General features: G+C 44.5%; 1 protein-coding gene across 1 annotated transcript in view; it reads left to right on the forward strand.

Moving 5' to 3' along the window:
• The first annotated feature begins 224 nt into the window (after positions 1–224).
• LG05H8orf82 (linkage group 05 C8orf82 homolog) overlaps positions 225–20,270 on the forward strand; it is a 70,926-nt gene continuing 50,880 nt past the window's right edge. The window contains 2 exon segments of the mRNA XM_073632434.1: positions 225–430; positions 5,675–5,723. Of these exon segments, the coding sequence (XP_073488535.1) occupies positions 266–430; positions 5,675–5,723 (214 nt within the window). The 5' untranslated portion in view covers positions 225–265.

Genomic DNA, 20,270 nt, shown 5'->3' on the forward strand with positions numbered 1-20,270 from the left:
GGCGGTAATCAGTGATATACCGACTAAGCTCAGTCAGTATTAGTTCTCTCCCCTTCAGAACGCTGACAGACGGAACCAACGTCTCCTCTCACTGTTCGCGGGCGGAGAACGAACAAGTGAGAACAGGAAGAGGAGGGGCGAAAGAGAGAACGGGCGGAAGACAGTCAAAGTGGGGCGAGGCGAAGAACCTTAGGAAGCGTAAAGAAGGGAGAGGGGGGGGGGGGGGGCGGCGGAGTGCGGTCTGACAAGGGGCGGGGCGGTCTCCATGGTGACGATGCGGCCTGTCCTAGCGATGTCCTGCTGGCCTGTACTGCGGGCTCTCCGCCTGTCCCGACTCCTCCCCGCCCCCCGCTGGGTGAGCTATGTGCAGGGACAGAGCCCGGGGCCACGACTGAGGGAATATTTCTATTACATCGACCACCAGGGCCAGGTGAGAGCCCAGGAAGGCCTGAGACAATATCAGGGGCCCCTCTGTGATTGGAGGAGATCAGGGACCCCTCTGTGATTGGAGGAAATTGGGGCCCCTCCCCCCGGGAAGGTTACATCACCAGTATCTCCCATGGAACCCTTTCTGTAATGTTTCGGACTTCCAGTTTTTGGAGGCTCTGGTGATGAAGCCAGGACCTTCCAGCTGCTCCTTGGGGAGCTACAGAACCAGCACCGGTCTGTCACAAGTACCTTCTTTTCCTGTAACCTTTTTTTGACTTCCTGGTTTTCTGAGGCTCTGGTGACGGAGCCAGGACCTTCCAGCGCCCTCCTGGGAAGGTTACGTCACTAGTAGTTTTCAGGGACATTTTTCTAGAATCTTTCAGACTTCCTGGTTTTCCGAGGCTCTGGGAGGTGTAGCCAGGACCTCCCAGCTGCCCCCCTGGGAAATGTACACCAGTACAGAACCTTCCAGGGAGCCCTTTCTGTCACATTTCTCACTTCCTGGTTTTTCTGAGGCTCTGTTAAAGTAGCCGGGACCTTCCAGCTTCCTCCTGGGAAGGCTGTGCTACTGGTGCCTTCCAGGGAGTTCTTTCTTGAACCTTTCTCACTTCCTGGTTTTCTAGGTTCTGGTGAAGTAGCCAGGACCTTCCAGCTGCCCCCCTGGGAAGGCTACATCACCAATACCAATAGATCACCAGTACCTTCCAGGGAGCTTTTTCTGTAACTTCTCAGACTTTATGGTTTTCTGAGGTTCTGGTGATGTAGCCAGGACCTTCAGCTACCTCCTGGGAAGGCTACATCACCAGTATCTCCCAATGAAACATTTCTGTAACCTTTCAGACTTTCTGTTTTTCCAAGGCTCTGGTGATCTATCCAGGACCTTCCAGCTGCCTCCTGGGAAGTCTACATTACAGGTACAGAACTGGTACCTCCCAGGGAGCGTTTTATGTAACCTTTAGAACTTCCTGTTTTTTTTTTTTTCTGAGGTTCTGGTGATGTAGCCAGGACCTTCAGCTACCCCCTGGGAAGGCTACATCACCAGTATCTCCCAAGGAAACATTTATGTAACTTATCAGACTTCCTGTTTTTCCAAGGCTCTGGTGATATATCCAGGACCTTCCAGCTGCCCGCTGGTAAACTTACACCAGTATAGAACCTTCCAGGGAGCCCTTTCTGTCACATTTCTCACTTCCTGGTTTTCTGAGGCTCTGTTGATGTAGCCAGGACCTTCCGTCCTGGGAAGGCTGTGCTACCAGTGCCTTCCAGGGTGTTCTTTCTGGAACCTTTCTCACTTCCTGGTTTTCTAGGTTCTGGTGATTGTAGCCAGGACCTTCCAGCTGCCCCCCTGGGAAGGCTACATCACCAGTACCTTCCAGGGAGCTTTTTCTGTAACTTCTCAGACTTTATGGTTTTCTGAGGCTCTGGTGATGTAGCCAGGACCTTCAGCTACCTCCTGGGAAGGCTACATCACCAGTATCTCCCAATGAAACATTTCTGTAACCTTTCAGACTTTCTGTTTTTCCAAGGCTCTGGTGATATATCCAGGACCTTCCAGCTGCCTCCTGGGAAGTCTACGTTACAGGTACAGAACTGGTACCTCCCAGGGAGCGTTTTATGTAACCTTTTAGAACTTCCTGTGTTTTTGTTTTTTGTTTGTTTTTTTTTTGAGGTTCTGGTGATGTAGCCAGGACCTCCCAGCCAACCCCCCCCCCACATTACAAGTACAGGGCCAATACATTCCAGGGAGCTCTTTGCAACTTCCTGTTTTTTTTTTTTTTTTGAGGTGCTGATGCTGTAACCAGGACCTTCCAGCTGCGCCCCCCCCCCCCCCCCCCATCCAGGAAAGCTACAATACAAGTACAGAGCTGGTACATTCCAGGGAGCTTTTTCTGCGACCTTTCTGACTTCCTGGTTTTCCAAGGCTCTGGTGATGAAGCCAGGACCTTCCAGCAGGAAGGCTACGTTTTAGGTACAGAACTGGTACCTTCCAGGGGGCTTTTTCTGTAACCTTTTGAACTTCCTGGTTTTCCGAGGCTCTGGTGATGAAGCCAGGACCTTTCAGCTGCCTCCTGGAAAGCTTACAACACCAGTACAGTACCTTCCAGGGAGCCCTTTCTGTCACCTTTCCGACTTCCTGGTTTTCCGAGGATCTGATGATGTATCCAGGACCTTCCAGCTGCCACATGGGAAGGCTGCGTTACCAGTACATCACCAGAACCTTCCAGGGAGATCTTGTGTGTGAGCAGTGAGATCGCCGCCGGCACTGATCGAACTGAAAAAACCCAAAAGGCTGGTTGTGCAGAAGTCGATCGTTTAGAGATTGATCTCTGTACAATCTCCATGTCCATAGATGGGTCAAAATTCTGCCTCTCCCTGCAGAAGCGGCCCAATTTCTGACAGTGCAAGACGTCATTGGTGGGCCGGCACAGAGATCGAGGAAGAAGAAGCCGCCCACCGGTGACTTTTTTTTTTTTTCTTTTTTTTTCTTTTTTAAATGGCGGTGCAGATTTTTGATTTGAGGGGTAGACGGACCAATAGGATCAGGGAAACACAATAAAGGGGGTGTGTCACTATAAGTAGGTTTTTGGGGTGTAGTTCTAAAATAATTCTCATAGCACTTTACCAAGTGAAAGGGCATGGGGCAAAAAAACGAATTCCCTGTGCTGGTCGGATGGGTTTTTTTTGTTTTTTGTTTTTTTATTATTGATTCAAAATGTAAATTATTGCATTGGGCACTAGATGGCGCTAAGTATCATAGGAAACTGCTGTAATAGCACCATATAGTGGCCAACTATGGTATATTTTTTTAAATTAGTGAGAAACTTTTGTCCAGCACAAAAAATTGCCCGATAACAACATAAATTATTTATTTTATTCTCCATTCTCGCAGAATGAATGTACATGTCCTTTTTATTGAGTGAATTGTTATGCAATTCAGCTGCCGGCAAAAGTGACCACGTTTCATGTTACACCCTAACTATGGTCACAAAGGTGGACAACACCTTTAACCCTTCTGCTGCTTCTGACATATGGCATGACAAATCAATTCTCGGCATTGAGGTGGAAGTCATTGCGTCCAAAGACCCCCCCCCCCCTCCTGACAGAAGTGTCGCATGCCCCATCACCTACCCCTCCCCCCCGTCAAGCTTCCCAGGCTATCCCACCTGCCATTCATTTGCTGATCTCCCCTAGGTTGCAAAATATTTTGAAGCAAGAAGGATTTTGAGACTTCCGGTATTTGCTGTCGCTTTACCCCGAGTGCGATCTGCACCTTTTTTTTTTTTTTTTTTATAGCTTCAGTGGAGTGCAGGGAAACATCAGGGGTCTACGTAAAGAGAACCTGTCACAGTAAAAATGCTATCACATGGGGGGCTGTTGGTCTGCTGTGTGATGACAATAAAGTTAAGTGAAAAGTGTAAAAAATTAATTAAAAAAAAAAGACTGATACACCCAAGCACTTGTTGATGTAAAAACATTAAAAACCCAAGCAAATGTTGAGCCCCCACCCCCAACATACACCCAGCATGAACATACATACACGTCGGGGGGCCCAAAATCGCTCCTTGCGACACGCATGTTACATAGTGAGAGCAATAATGCAGGCTCCACTATCCGTGGGTCACTCTAATCTATGGAGAATGTAGAGGGTTGAGGCTTGTCACTGTTTTATCCACAGCAGATAGAACGGTATCCGTAATGCTGAAAGTGAACACCAGAGGGCGCATCTAACTGCAGCAAGTTAGTCTTCTTTTTTTTTTTTTTTTTTTTTTAAATCCTTCTTTTACTCCATATTTAGTGGAGTTCAAGAAGGCACATCATAAAAGCAAACATATTCATCCCAGGGACCCAAGTCAGGCACCAGCGATCTGGGATAATGTAGTGCAGAGTAGCATAGATAGCCACAGAAAGCTATTTATGCTTCTGGCAGCTGTGCGCTATATTGTCCCAGATCGCTGGTGCCTGACGTGGGTCCCTGGGATAAATATTTGCTTTTATGATGTGCCTTCTTGAACTCCACTAAATATATAGTAACAGAAGGGTTAAAAAAAAAGAAAACTTGCTGCACTTAGATGCGCCCTCTGGTGTTTTTTTAGCAGACTTTCCTGTCATATGAGCCCCTCCAACACTTTTTTTTTAGGCTTTTTATCCCCCCTCTGTTTTCACCTGGTGATCTATTAGAGTGCCCTCACTCTGGATGAAGGGGGGGGGGGTGCACAGCAGCATTGTCAGTCGGGGGGGTGTTAGATGAACTAGCAGACTTGGATACACTAACAAATTAACGCCAAATTCCAGCTCACACTTCATAATCATTTACAACAAACAGTTTTTACCCTTTTGGGATGAAGATTTTATGATGTAGGAAATCCCCGGTCACACAGGATCCCGGCAGTTCCTGTAAATGACATAATGTAGGAAATCCCTGGTCACATAGGATCCCAGCAGCTCCTATAAATGATATAATAATGTAGGAAATCCCCGGTCACACAGGATCCCGGCAGATCCTATAAATGACATAACAATGTAGGAAATCCCCGGTCACACAGGATCCCGGCAGTTTCTATAAATGATATAACAATGTAGGAAATCCCCGGTCTCACAGGATCCCAGCAGCTCCTATAAATGACATAACAACGTAGGAAATCCCCGGTCACACAGGATCCTGACAGCTCCCATAAATGACATAATTTAGGAAATCCCCGGTCACACAGGATCCCGGCAGTTTCTATAAATGACATGATGTAGGAAATCCCCGGTCACACAGGATCCCGGCAGTTCCTATAAATGATATAATAATGTAGGAAATCCCCGGTCACACAGGATCCCGGCAGTTCCTATAAATAACATAATGTAGGAAATCCCCGGTCACACAGGATCCCAGCAGTTCCTATAAATGACATAACAATGTAGGAAATCCCCCGGTCACACAGGATCCCAGCAGTTCCTATAAATGACATAACAATGTAGGAAATCCCCGGTCACACAGGATCTCAGCAGCTCCTATAAATGACATAATGATGTAGGAAATCCCCGGTCATACAGGATCCCGGCAGTTCCTATAAATTATATAATAATGTAGGAAATCCCCGGTCACACAGGATCCCGGCAGTTCCTAAAAATGACATAATGATGTAGGAAATCCCCGGTCACACAGGATCCCGGCAGCTTATTCTGATGACATAATGATGATGATCAGGTCAGGGTCCGCTCTGTCAGTTTGTCTGATTTCTGCCATTTTCTTTTTCAGCTCTTCCTGGATGACACCAAAGTGAAGAATTTCATCACCTGCTTTAAAGGTAAATCACAAACTCGGCGTCACTCTGGGGTATCAGTAGGAGAGCTCCGCCCCTATCCCTCTGATGGATCAGTAGGAGAGCTCCGCCCCTATCCCTCTGATGATCAGTAGGAGAGCTCCGCCCCTATCCCTCTGATGGATCAGTAGGAGAGCTCCGCCCCTATCCCTCTGATGATCAGTAGGAGAGCTCCGCCCCTATCCCTCTGATGATCAGTAGGAGAGCTCCGCCCCTATCCCTCTGATGATCAGTAGGAGAGCTCCGCCCCTATCCCTCTGATGATCAGTAGGAGAGCTCCGCCCCTATCCCTCTGATGATCAGTAGGAGAGCTCCGCCCCTATCCCTCTGATGATCAGTAGGAGCGCTCCGCCCCTATCCCTCTGATGATGAGTAGGAGAGCTCCGCCCCTATCCCTCTGATGATGAGTAGGAGAGCTCCGCCCCTATCCCTCTGGATCAGTAGGAGAGCTCCGCCCCTATCCCTCTAATGATCAGTAGGAGAGCTCCGCCCCTATCCCTCTGATGATCAGTAGGAGAGCTCCGCCCCTATCCCTCTGATGGATCAGTAGGAGAGCTCCGCCCCTATCCCTCTGATGATCAGTAGGAGAGCTCCGCCCCTATCCCTCTGATGATGAGTAGGAGAGCTCCGCCCCTATCCCTCTGATGATGAGTAGGAGAGCTCCGCCCCTATCCCTCTGATGATGAGTAGGAGAGCTCCGCCCCTATCCCTCTGGATCAGTAGGAGAGCTCCGCCCCTATCCCTCTAATGATCAGTAGGAGAGCTCCGCCCCTATCCCTCTGATGATCAGTAGGAGAGCTCTGCCCCTATCCCTCTGATGATCAGTAGGAGAGATCCGCCCCTATCCCTCTGATGATGAGTAGGAGAGCTCCGCCCCTATCCCTCTGATGATGAGTAGGAGAGCTCCGCCCCTATCCCTCTGGATCAGTAGGAGAGCTCCGTCCCTATCCCTCTGGATCAGTAGGAGAGCTCCGCCCCTATCCCTCTGATGATGAGTAGGAGAGCTCCGCCCCTATCCCTCTGGATCAGTAGGAGAGCTCCGCCCCTATCCCTCTGATGGATCAGTAGGAGAGCTCCGCCCCTATCCCTCTGATGGATCAGTAGGAGAGCTCCGCCCCTATCCCTCTGATGATCAGTAGGAGAGCCCTGCCCCTATCCCTCTGATGGATCAGTAGGAGAGCTCCGCCCCTATCCCTCTGATGATCAGTAGGAGAGCTCCGCCCCTATCCCTCTGATGATCAGTAGGAGAGCTCCGCCCCTATCCCTCTGATGATCAGTAGGAGAGCTCCGCCCCTATCCCTCTGATGATCAGTAGGAGAGCTCCGCCCCTATCCCTCTGATGGATCAGTAGGAGAGCTCCGCCCCTATCCCTCTGATGGATCAGTAGGAGAGCTCCGCCCCTATCCCTCTGATGGATCAGTAGGAGAGCTCCGCCCCTATCCCTCTGATGGATCAGTAGGAGAGCTCCGCCCCTATCCCTCTGATGGATCAGTAGGAGAGCTCCGCCCCTATCCCTCTGATGATCAGTAGGAGAGCTCCGCCCCTATCCCTCTGATGATCAGTAGGAGAGCTCCGCCCCTATCCCTCTGATGATCAGTAGGAGAGCTCCGCCCCTATCCCTCTGATGATCAGTAGGAGAGCTCCGCCCCTATCCCTCTGATGGATCAGTAGGAGAGCTCCGCCCCTATCCCTCTGATGATCAGTAGGAGAGCTCCGCCCCTATCCCTCTGATGATGAGTAGGAGAGCTCCGCCCCTATCCCTCTGATGATGAGTAGGAGAGCTCCGCCCCTATCCCTCTGGATCAGTAGGAGAGCTCCGTCCCTATCCCTCTGGATCAGTAGGAGAGCTCCGCCCCTATCCCTCTGATGATGAGTAGGAGAGCTCCGCCCCTATCCCTCTGGATCAGTAGGAGAGCTCCGCCCCTATCCCTCTGATGGATCAGTAGGAGAGCTCCGCCCCTATCCCTCTGATCAGTAGGAGAGCTCCGCCCCTATCCCTCTGATGATCAGTAGGAGAGCTCCTCCCCTATCCCTCTGATGATCAGTAGGAGAGATCCGCCCCTATCCCTCTGATGATGAGTAGGAGAGCTCCGCCCCTATCCCTCTGGATCAGTAGGAGAGCTCCGCCCCTATCCCTCTGATGATCAGTAGGAGAGCTCCGCCCCTATCCCTCTGATGGATCAGTAGGAGAGCTCCGCCCCTATCCCTCTGATGGATCAGTAGGAGAGCTCCGCCCCTATCCCTCTGATGGATCAGTAGGAGAGCTCCGCCCCTATCCCTCTGATGGATCAGTAGGAGAGCTCCGCCCCTATCCCTCTGATGATCAGTAGGAGAGCTCCGCCCCTATCCCTCTGATGATCAGTAGGAGAGCTCCGCCCCTATCCCTCTGATGATCAGTAGGAGAGCTCCGCCCCTATCCCTCTGATGGATCAGTAGGAGAGCTCCGCCCCTATCCCTCTGATGATCAGTAGGAGAGCTCCGCCCCTATCCCTCTGATGATCAGTAGGAGAGCTCCGCCCCTATCCCTCTGATGATCAGTAGGAGAGCTCCGACCCTATCCCTCTGATGATCAGTAGGAGAGCTCCGACCCTATCCCTCTGATGATCAGTAGGAGAGCTCCGACCCTATCCCTCTGATGGATCAGTAGGAGAGCTCCGCCCCTATCCCTCTGATGGATCAGTAGGAGAGCTCCGCCCCTATCCCTCTGATGGATCAGTAGGAGAGCTCCGCCCCTATCCCTCTGATGGATCAGTAGGAGAGCTCCGCCCCTATCCCTCTGATGGATCAGTAGGAGAGCTCCGCCCCTATCCCTCTGATGGATCAGTAGGAGAGCTCCGCCCCTATCCCTCTGATGGATCAGTAGGAGAGCGAGCTCCGCCCCTATCCCTCTGATGGATCAGTAGGAGAGCTCCGCCCCTATCCCTCTGATGGATCAGTAGGAGAGCTCCGCCCCTATCCCTCTGATGGATCAGTAGGAGAGCTCCGCCCCTATCCCTCTGATGGATCAGTAGGAGAGCTCCGCCCCTATCCCTCTGATGATGAGTAGAGGGGATTACTGAACACTTCTATCTGTATTCTCTGGAAAAGGATCAGCAAGAAATGTGTCAATGATAATAATAATAGTTCCCGCCTTCCTCCGTAACACTCAGCCTATCAACATCAGATCTCACATTGGAAGACTCCATTGCATCATGGGAAGGGAACATTTATCCTGGTTCAGACCCACCCAGCTGTCATGTGAGGGGGAAGCCACAGGGGCATCATGGAATGCTGGTTTATATATATATATATATATATATATATATATATATATATATATATATATATATATATATATATATATATCTCTGAAATCACATGATGGTGTTGTGTGGTTATCCGGTGCTGAGCAGAAGTGTACCTGATAAATCCTCCCTCCGGCCTCCCTCCAGTCCTGCACAGGTGTACCGGCTCCTCTCCTGGACTGAAACTTCTTCCTCTGATTTCACTGCACACTGTGAGCTTCTCACCATGTGCATTAGAAGCTGCAGCAACTCCAAGCCTGTCTCATTTCCTGGCTGGAGGACGTCCAGCATCATCTAGCCCACCAGTTTCCCCTCCCCTCCTTTCTGACAATTTCTGGTGGCTTCCCGATGAGCCAGGTAAGCCCGGGAATTGATCCGACAGTTGCAGCGGCTGGCCATAGAGATAAGAAGACGAAAGATGGCCTCCGCACATCTCTATGGCCCAGGAGGACTGGTGCCGCGTCATGAAGTCCTCTCTAGTTTACGACCAATGTAAAGAAGGCCTTTTTTAAAAAAAAATTTAATTTTTCTTTTTTGATTTGATGCTTTCCATTGTAAAGGAGAGAATTGGGGTCTTATTGACTCTAGATCTCTCCATAGAGAGGACTTTATTGTTGTCAGAAGACATGTTTACATTTTTTTTTTTTGTGACCGAAAATAAGAGTGATCACTTTTATTTATTTATTTTTTTTATTAAAGGGACAGTATAAAAATTAAAAAAGCACCCCTATTGCATACGTAGGCCACGCCCACATATGTAAACATTCTCACCACAAGGTATCGCCGTGAACGTTCGAGCGAGATCAATAATTCTCGTACTGGTCCTCCTCTGTAACTCCAAACTGGTAACCTGTAAATTTTTTTAGTATGGCCTACGTTTTTTAAGTACTGTAGTTTGGCGCAATTCCACAAGCGAGCGCAATTTTAAAGCGTGGCATGTTGGGTATCTAACATTGTCTTTCATATTTTATAAAAAATTGGGTACTATATTGTATTTTTTTAAAAATTGATTAAAGTGTAATTTTTTTTTTTTTAAATTACGTTTGAAAAAGCGCTGCGCAAATCCCATGTGACATTAAAAAAAAAATGTCAACGACCGCCATTTTATTTACCAGGGTCTCTGCTAAAAAAAAAAATATATATATATATATATATATATATATATATATATATATATATATATATATATATATATATAATATATTGTTTGGGAGTTCTAAGTAATTTTTTATCAAAAAAAAAAAAAAAAATAGATTTTTTTTTAACGTGTCAACAAAAAGTGTCAGAATAGGCCTGGTGCTTTAACCACTTCAGCTCTGGAAGGTTTTACCCCCTTCCTGACCAGGCCATTTTTTTGCGATTCAGCATTGCGTCGCTTTAACTGACAATTGCGCGGCCGTGCGACGTTGTACCCAAATAAAATTGACGTTCCCCCCCCCCCCCCACAACTAGAGCTTTCTTATGGTGGTATTTGATCATCTCCGCGGTTTTTCATTCTTTGCGCTATAAACAAAAAAAGAGCGACAATTTTGAAAAAAAAATATTTTTTTACTTTCTGCTATAAAACATATCCAATAAATTTTTTTAAAAAATCTAATTTCTTCATCAGTTTAGGCCAATTTTGTATTCTGCTACATATTTTTTTCTTATAAAAAAAAAAAAATCCCAAAAAGCGTATATTGATTAGTTTGCGCAATAGTTGTAGCGTCTACAAACTTTGGGATATACAGGCACTTTTAAGTACACAATCGACCAGCGCGTGTATGTAAAACGAAAATGTACTTAAAGTGAAGCAATACCTTTTTTCACTTCTCAATGCATGTATTGTATTTCAATAGTCATTTACAGGCATAACTGATTACCTAGCCAAGCTGGCCGACCCCCAAAATCAGATAAACTGGGAGCAGTGCCATGTCAAGATGGCCAAGATTTCCCATAGATGCCAATGTGTCTGTACTCGCGAGTGTACATATAGCGGGGTATGCCCGTATTTATGGACTTTTAATGATTTTTTTTTTTCTTTTTATTGTTTTTACTAGTAGCGGCGGCGATCAGCGATTTTTTTTTTTTTTTTTTTTTTTTTTTTTTTTTTTTTTTTTTTTGACTGAGATTGTGGCGGACAAATCTGACACTAAGTGACACTTTTTGGGGACCAGTGACACCAATACAAAATGCACTGTTACTGTATAAATGACACTGGCAGGGAAGGGGTTAACACTGGGGGGCGATCAAAGGGTTAAGGGTGCTCCTAGGGAGTGCTTTCTAACACTGTGGAGGATGGATTGATTGGAGGAAGAGAGAGATCTGTGTTCCTGATTAGCAGAAACACAAGATCTCTCTCTTCCTCTGTGACAGAACGTCAGTCTTCCTTGTTTACATAGGCAGACCGCTGTTCTGCCTCTCTTACGAACGATCGGCGGGACCCGGCAGCCGCCGGACCCGCTGATTGGCTCCCGCTGTGATTGGACAGAGCAGGAGCCAATCAGCGGGTCCGGCGGCTGCCCCCAGAGCCGACAACAGGAATCACGTACAGGTACGTGATTTTGCGCTCAAGGGCCGCCTTGCCGCAGGAAATGTACGTGGGGCGGCCCTTAGGTAGTTAAGTACTGTAGTTTGGCGCCATTCCACAAGGGTGACATGTGAAAGTGGACTTTCAGTCATTTTTTTCATCTTTCCATCTATTAAATCTTGTTGTTTTAACTTTGGATAGTAAAATTTTTTTTTTCTTTTCTGCCAGTCAATCTCTTATACAGCCCACTTCCTGTTTCCTGTCTGGTCATTAGCCTAGGATTATGACATCATACACAGCTCTCTCTCTCTCTCTCTCTCTCTCTCTCTCTCTCTCTCTCTCTCTCTCTCTCTCTCTCTCTCTCTCTCTCTCTCTCTCTCTCTCTCTCTCTCTCTCTCTCTCAAGTTTGCCAGGAAGGGGGGCTGAGTCATAAGAGGGTCAATGAGAGCTGCAGAGCTGGAGGTGTGCCTCCTCTGTGAATCCAGGAAGTGAACAGGCAGCAGCTTCAGCTGCCCACAGTTAAAATGGCTGCCGCCAGACTCAGTGGATGGAGATTTCTGCAGCATATTTGGCAAAGTACAGAATCACAGTATATATAAAATATTATGCAAAGTGGTTGGGGGGAAGCTTCAGAATGGCAAAGATGTTTTTATTAGAAATTATGTGAGCAGACCGCAGCTCCTCTTTAAGTATCTATTTACTTGGCATAAGATTGTCTTTCGTGTTTTACAAAAAAATTGGGTAATATATTGTGTGTGGGGTTTTTTTTTTTTTATTCATTAAAGTATAATTTTTAAAAAACAAATTACATTAGAAAAACCGCTGCGCAAATATTGTGCGATGTAAAAAAAAAACAAAAAAGACTGACATTTTATTCTCTAGGGTCTCTGCATGTGTATATATATATATATATATATATATATATATATATATATATATATATATATATATATATAATATAGTTTGGAGGTTCGAAGTAATTTTCTAGTAAAAAAAAATAGATTTTTTTTTTTTTTTTTTTTAACTTCAACAAAAAGTGTCAGAATCTGCCTGTTGCTTTTAAAAGTGCCCCTCCTCCACTAACATTGAGATGTAAGCTTACAGCAAAGCCAGTCTACTGCCAGAGGCTCCAGATTGGTCTATGGTGGGCCAGCACACCCCTCCCTTTTTTTTTCTCCATAGTATTAAACCTAACTCTAGGCTACTTTTTTGGGGTGTTTTTTTTTTTTTTTTTAAAGGGGCATCAGCAGTTTAAAGTAAGCAAACTTATGATTCTGATCTGTGGACTTTATATATAAAATATAAACTTTCTGCTTCTAGACGAGATGCAGTACTAGATAATGCCCACTAGATGTCAGCACAATGCTACTATAGAGCTTTGAGTGTTCCTATCTTCCTATCTGGTGTGACCTTCCATATAAATAATACAGATTTTTATTATTATTATACATGTTTTTTATAGCGCCAACAGTTTGCACAGCGCTTAACAAAATAAAGGCAGACATTACAGTTACATTACAATTTGGTACAAGAGGAATCAGAGAGCCCTGATCATATCCTCTCCTCCCTTTTTTCTTTTTTATTTTTTCCATCAGCGGTATTAAACCCAGAAGCATTGTCTCCGTTGTCCTACTTTTTTTTTTTTTTTTTTTAATGTATAAAAAAAAAAAAAAACTGAAGCAAACATTTATTATCTTGCACCTTACCAATTCTAAGACCCCATACACACTATTAGATTTTCTGCAGATTTTTGTCTTCAGATTTACCAAAACCATGCAGTGTAAGGGCCTGCATACAAACTGAAACTCTCTTATGGTTTGACCTCGTATTGTATGATAATGAATAAATTATGTGCCGCTAACTAACCTGTGTACAAATAATATCAAATCACGAAAATGAGTCAACAGAAGATGATAAATGAATCAGAGAATCTTCAGTAATGTGAAAAGGGATAAAATAATCCTGATAAACATTTATTTATCTTTTTTTTTAACTTGTGTTGCATACCATGGAATTGTTGGATTTTTTTTAGAAAATAGAACCTTTTGATTTGGATAATATCTTTGAAAAAACAAGAAGCCAATCATGTGGGAGATATTGAGAACTGTTTTAGAAAAATGGGCCACCTAATGCAGAAAAAGATTAATGCATGGTGGGACATAGCAACACATGAAACTATATATAAAGGATAAACTAGTACAGTGGAACCTTGGATTACGAGCCTAATCCGTTCCAGGAGAATGCTCGTAATCCAAAGTACTCGCATATCAAAGCGAGTTTTCCCATTGAAGTCAATGGAAATGAAAATAATTTGTTCCGCATTGACTTCAATGGGATGCAATACCGCATGCGGCCAGAGGCAGGGGGGGGCGCCGGAGAGCCTCGGAAACTGCCGAAAAGGCCCGAATACACTTCGGCTGACCTCGGCAAACCTCAGAAAAGATTTCCTATCCAAGATTTGCCAAGGTCAGCCGTGCTGTACTCGGGGTCTTTCCACGCATTTCCGAACGTGACATTCTGCTCGGCTCCGGCGCCCCCCCCCCCCCCCACCTCAGGCCAAAAGCGGTACTGCACACCACTTTGGCCTGAATCATGCTCGTTTTTTCGAGACAACACTCGCAAACCGAGTTGCGATTTTCAAAAATACAGCGCTCGTATTGTGAAACGCTCGTTAACCGCGTTACTCGCAGTCTGAGGTTCCACCGTACCAAGAAGGCTTCGATGGGATGTGCCCGTTAATGATGGACTAGCAGATAAAGAATCCACAGATGAATGATTCCATTTTTTTTAATGATAAAGGTTTAGAACGACGATTTTTTTTAAATAAAAAGAAAACAAAAGAAGATTAGACTTTTGGATAAAACCATAGAGGAAATAAGGATTACCTTGGAAACTTTCAAGGAACTCCCTGAATTTATTATATTATCTAAACAATTAAATAGAGATATGCAACAAAAAGATAAGGAAACAGCCACGAGAAAGAAGAGAAAATATCAAAGAGACGTGAAAGACTATGAAGATGACCTTGTATTTGGCAAAATAAAATTGAAGAGACAGTAATTGAATCAAATAAAAGTTCTCCTGAGAAAGAAGTGAGAATTAATGAAAATCATAATGGAGGAAAGAATGGAGGAATACCACCCATGAATAATATGCAGAGAAATTATAATTCGTACAACACTCCGAGGTGGAACGGTAATAACAATTGGAAAAAACCTTTCTGGAAGAATAATGGACAAAATAACAACTATCAAGGAAGACCTTATTATCAGCCCCCCCCCCCCCCCATGGTAGAAGATCACCCACACCCCCTTGGAGGAATCACGAGGCCTATGGTGAAAGAAATTACTATCCCAACAGAACGAGAAGAGATGAGAGACCAGGAAGAGATGATAGAAGAGGGAGGTCTCCTCATAATGACCATTATGCAGTTCCGGTGCATAACAGGTTTGAACAATTACGAAGATATGATGAGGGAGGATGATCGCCGTGGCACCAACAAGAAAGACATGGACGTGAAAGAACACTTTATCATTTTTTAGAGCCAAGACATCGGGAGTCCCCGAGACGTCATCGTCCAGAAGACAACACCCGGAGACCCTTCAGACGTACTCCAGATCCCAATCTAGACAGAAGAACAAAAAGAGGGGAGGAGAGGAATCGGGAATCACAGAGGAGGAACGACCGAGGAGAACTCCAAGAAGATCTATGGAGAAAAGAACTGGAAGAAACGAAAAACGAGAAGAGGATGCCGAGCAGGGGGTTCAAAAAACGAAAGGAAAAGAGAATACGGTATATACTCGAGTATAAGCCGAGTTTTTCAGCACATTTTTTTTGTGCTGAAAATGCCCCCCTCGGCTTATACTCGAGTCAAGCACTTTTCTGCAGCAGAGAATGACATTTTCTGAACCGAATTTGGGGCCCCGTATCTCAGGGTCCCTGGGTGCTAGGAACCCCAAATTTGGTGTGCAAACCCAGTGGAACTAGCGCTACACAATATCCAAAGCTGGGGTTCTTATCACCAAGTGGCCCCGAGATACGGGCCCCAAAGTCGGTTCGAAAAATGTCATTCTCTGCTGCAGAAAAGTACTTGACATTTTCCGAACCGAATTTGGGGCCCCATATCTCGGAGTCACTTGGTGCTAGGAACCCCAGCTTTGGATATGTTGTAGTGCTCCACTGTGTTTGCACACCAAATTTGGTGTTCCTGAGATACAGGGCCCCAAAGTTGGCCAACTGTGTCCATCTGCAGCAATGTAATTTCGGGACCCTTTGGGCACAGAGACCCCAAATTTTGGCTGCAGCTAGGGGGGATCTAGGAACCCTTAAATACCGAGTTTGAAGTTCGGGAGACCTATGGCTGCAAATGGGCACAGTGAGGCTGCAAATGGGCACAGTGAGGCTGTAAATGGGCATTGTTGAACCTCTTTTCCACTTACAGTAGCTGCGCATTTCTCAGCCTAGGCTTATACTCGAGTCAATAAGTTTTCCCAGTTTTTTGTGGTAAAATTGGGTTCCTCGGCTTATATTCGGGACGGCTTATACTCGAGTATATAATAGGAGAAGGAATCATAAATATTAGTGGGGTAGAATTGACAAAAGAAGAAATAAAAGTGTTAGATAAAGGGCTTAAATTTGCTCCAAAAAAGAACCTTAATAAATTAAACACTTATGTTGATGTCAACAAATTTGTTAGAAGTCTTAATAAAAGAAATGTATATGCTTAGTAACCCTGGAGAGGGCAGAGGAATGAATGTTCCAGAAACCAATGGTATCTCATTCAGCAATCTCCGGAACAAATCTCCCTTTAACCCACTGGCTGGGAATGATGGACATGTCGAAGTGTTTTAAAAGAATGGTCCTGAAAGACCTACAGGACTTGAAATTAAAGAAGGTATCCGATCCAGGGGGTTTAAAAAGTGGTATAAAAAAAACCTGGAATCCAGAAAAGATATTGTGATAAGGCGAGCGGATAAAGGAGGGGCAATATTCATCCAAAGTTGACTATTATGAAATAAATCGACAATTGAGTGATGCTGAGACGTATCAAAAATTGCCAAGTCATCCTACGATGAGATACAGGAAGGAATTGGCTAAGGTGGTCCAGAAGGGATACAGAAAGGGCCTTTTGAACAAAAAATAAAATATTTACAGCCGAATGTATGTAGGTTGCCCGTTATTTACACCCTACCAAAGATCCATAAGGATAACTTCAAACCCCCCTGGTAAACCCATTGTTAATGGGATCAACTCAGTGGGTGGAAGAATCTGAGAATATATCGACTGGTTTCTACAACCTGTGGTGAAAAAAAACAGGTCTTACTTGAGAGATACGAAACATCTCATTCAATTGCTAAATGATATTATTCTGATGGATGGACCTGTTTATTTGGCAACTGCCGACGTTGCATCTCTTTATACAATTATTAACCACAAGGAGGCCATTCAAGCGACTAAATGGGCCCTTTAGAAGATTGAGTGATTTGAAATGTGCATGAAGGAGGTTCCTGCTAGATTGTTTGAGATTTAGTCTAGAGACTCCAACTATTTCTGGTGAGTTAAAACCTATTTTAAGCAAATCTGTGGAATTGCAATGGGTGCAAAGTACGCATCCAGTGTTGCAAATCTCTACATGTCAGAATGGGAAGATGAGTCTCTATATATAGTAATTAGAGTTTCGCGATTAATCGCGGAGAATCGTGGCCGCCGCGATCGCAACTCCGGATTTGTGCGATTCTGACCATTAAGCAATTTGAATGTTTTGAGCTGAAAAGCACGCGCCGCACTGCCACCGCGCACCGATCGATTTTGTCCCCCGGGATGTTTCCATGTTTTGGAGCGTAGGGGAAGCCGTTGGAGCTGGCGTGCTGATGTCACTCAGCAAAGAAGAATGTGATTGGTCGGGTAAGTAATGTTTCTTCTTCACAGAGGTCTCGGGGACAAGCGTGACTGCATTGAGGAAATGTGAGCTGCTTTACTTTTTTTTTTTTTTTTTTTTTTTTAATCAATCTCTCAATTAATCAATCTCTCTAAATCTATCAATCGCTGTCAATAAATCGCTCTCAAATCAATCGCTATCAATTGCTCTCTATCAATCGCTCTCTATCAATGGCACTCAATCAATCACTCTCTCAATCGCTCTCAATCAATAAATCTCTCTCTCTCCTAAAAAAAAAAAAAAAAATTACGTCGCGAGAATCGTGATCTTTTTATTCTAAGTAAAAAAATCGTGATTCTCATTTTGGCCAGAATCGTAGAGCTCTAGTATAATGTACTTTATCAGCTTACATTATTTAAACGCTATATAGATGACATTATTATAATTTGGAGTGGTAACAGAGAAAGTCTTATTGATTTTTGTTTTAATTTAAACACCAATAATAAAAATATAAAACTCCCTTGGGAAATAAATGATGAAAAAAAATCAATTTCCTGGATTTGCTGATAGAAAAGGAAGGAAGAAAATTGATCACTCAAATCTATTTCAAAACAGTTGATAGGAATGGCTATATGCCGCTCGATAGCTGTCGTTATACCCCGTGGTTAGATAATATACCAAAGGGTCAGCTAATCGGATTAAGACGCAACTGTGCCACTAAAAAGGTATTTTTGAAACAGGCATAAATGATTGGAGAGAGATTTGTTCCAAAGGGCTACCGGGCTGATTTTATTGAAGGAAAAAAAATAAGAGCTGTTTCACTATTGGACAGAGAAAAACTGATACAAGACACAATTAAAAATACAGCCAATCAAGAGAGGGTACCAATTGTTATGGATTTCAATATCAAACACAAGCAAAGCGAAAGAATCTTCAAAAAATATTGGAACGTCTTTTAGAGCAGACCGCCATTTAGGTACCATTCTCCCTGAGAGACCCAATTTTACTTATAGGAGGGCCCCAATTCTCAGGGACCGTCTGGCAAAAAATGTCCCTGAAAGGACTCTGAAATTCTTTGATTTTTTTTTTAAAAGTGTTACGTTTTTTATTCCCATCAGATGGCACCAGTGAGTCTTGGATGGTCCCTTGTCTTTCTATTTTTTTTTTTTTTCTCACCACCAGATGGCGCTTCGACACATGGTGAATGATTCAATTGCATTATCCGTTGTAGAATGTCACGATGCAGCAATTTTAACTCGTTTTTAACATATTCGTCCTGTTTATTATATGTTATTTTTAGTATATTGTACATTTGAATACTATTAAAGATAGATCAATGATTACATGGCTGTTGCTATGGCAGCGGAAGAGAGTATGTAGCCTCCCTGGCGGTATTCCCGAGTGTGGCTCGGGGGTTAAATTTCAGTACCATTAGCGGTGTCCCCGAGCCACATTCGGGATTACATCTCAGGATCCTGGTGCGGTGTACTTACCTTGTCCCCAGGATCCTGCGATATCCCCCCCCCCCCATGTGTCTGCGGGCTCTGTCCTCCTCCCGATGCCTCTGTGTGCCGGGCTCCATTCCCTGCGAGTGTCGCAACACACGGGGCGGAGCCTGGCGGCAAATTCAAAAAAGTGAAAATTCATTAGACATACAGTACTGTAATCTTACAGATGACATTACTGTATGAAATCATTTCACATCCCTTTTGTCCCCAGTGCTTTGTCCAATGCCCTGCATGCAGTTTTATATCATATATACTGTTCTTTCTGCCTGGAAACTGGAGATTGTCCATAGCAACTAAAAAGTGTCCCTTTACGTCAAAAGTGGTTTTAGGCCAGCTAGAATACAGCGATAGTAAATTAGAACACTTGCAGAATTGAGCGATAGTGAATCGTGGGGAAATTTATTTTATTATTATTATATTATTATTATTTTTATAATTATTTATATTTATTTATTATATTATAATTTATGATTTTGTGTTTCAAACTTCATCCTACCCGGGATATCTACTAGACTCTTGGTGGACAGATCTAAGTGTGTTATTGCTAAGAATTACAGGCCTACAATATAAAACGCCAAATTTCCATGCAAAATAATTGTACCGCTTTGAGACGCAAAAATCTGAAATAATCATACCGCCAGGGAGGTTAAACTGGCGTCATGACAGCTGACTCCATTACCCTTTGATGAAGTCACGTGTGCAGTGACGCAACGCGTCAGGGAGGAGCCAGGTGTGGCCACTTCCGGTCACAGCCGAGACCGGAAGTACTCGTTTTTAATGCTGATGATCGTTATTTTAGATGTAAGTGACTACGTGTGTTTTGTTTAGTAAATGTTTAAATTCATACACAATGGAGCCACCTTTCTTTTCCACCACATGCCCTCACTGCCTCTGCTGAACTTTGAGATCGAAGCTGATCCTCTGAATATCGTGTGCCCTTCTGAGGTGACTGCTGGAGATCGATCGATCATGGAAATCTGTGTCTACTGCTGATCCGAGCTCATCTTGGCCCGTAGGGGCCACTCTGCTAGAGGTGAGAGGCTGGGGGGAATGGGTGGCGCGCTTCGGATGGTGATTGAATGAAGTGGACATTGATCGTTTTTTTTTTTTTTGCACATGCACTTTTTCCATATCTATGAACTGTCTTATGGAGATTTGATTTTTTTTTTTTTTCACTTCGTTGGGAGTTTTATCAGATTTGTTTTTTGGACTTTTATTTTCACTTGTGGCTGTTTTGCACTTCATTGGATTTTTGGACATTTACCGGCTGTGTTCACCTAGATGGGACACACAGTTTTATATTTTGAAGCTATATTGCACTTTTTTCGTTTATTGGTTTATATTATCTGTTTG

Source organism: Aquarana catesbeiana, linkage group LG05 (genome assembly GCF_042186555.1).
Source record: "Aquarana catesbeiana isolate 2022-GZ linkage group LG05, ASM4218655v1, whole genome shotgun sequence".
In the NCBI taxonomy this organism is placed as follows: Eukaryota; Metazoa; Chordata; class Amphibia; order Anura; family Ranidae; genus Aquarana; species Aquarana catesbeiana.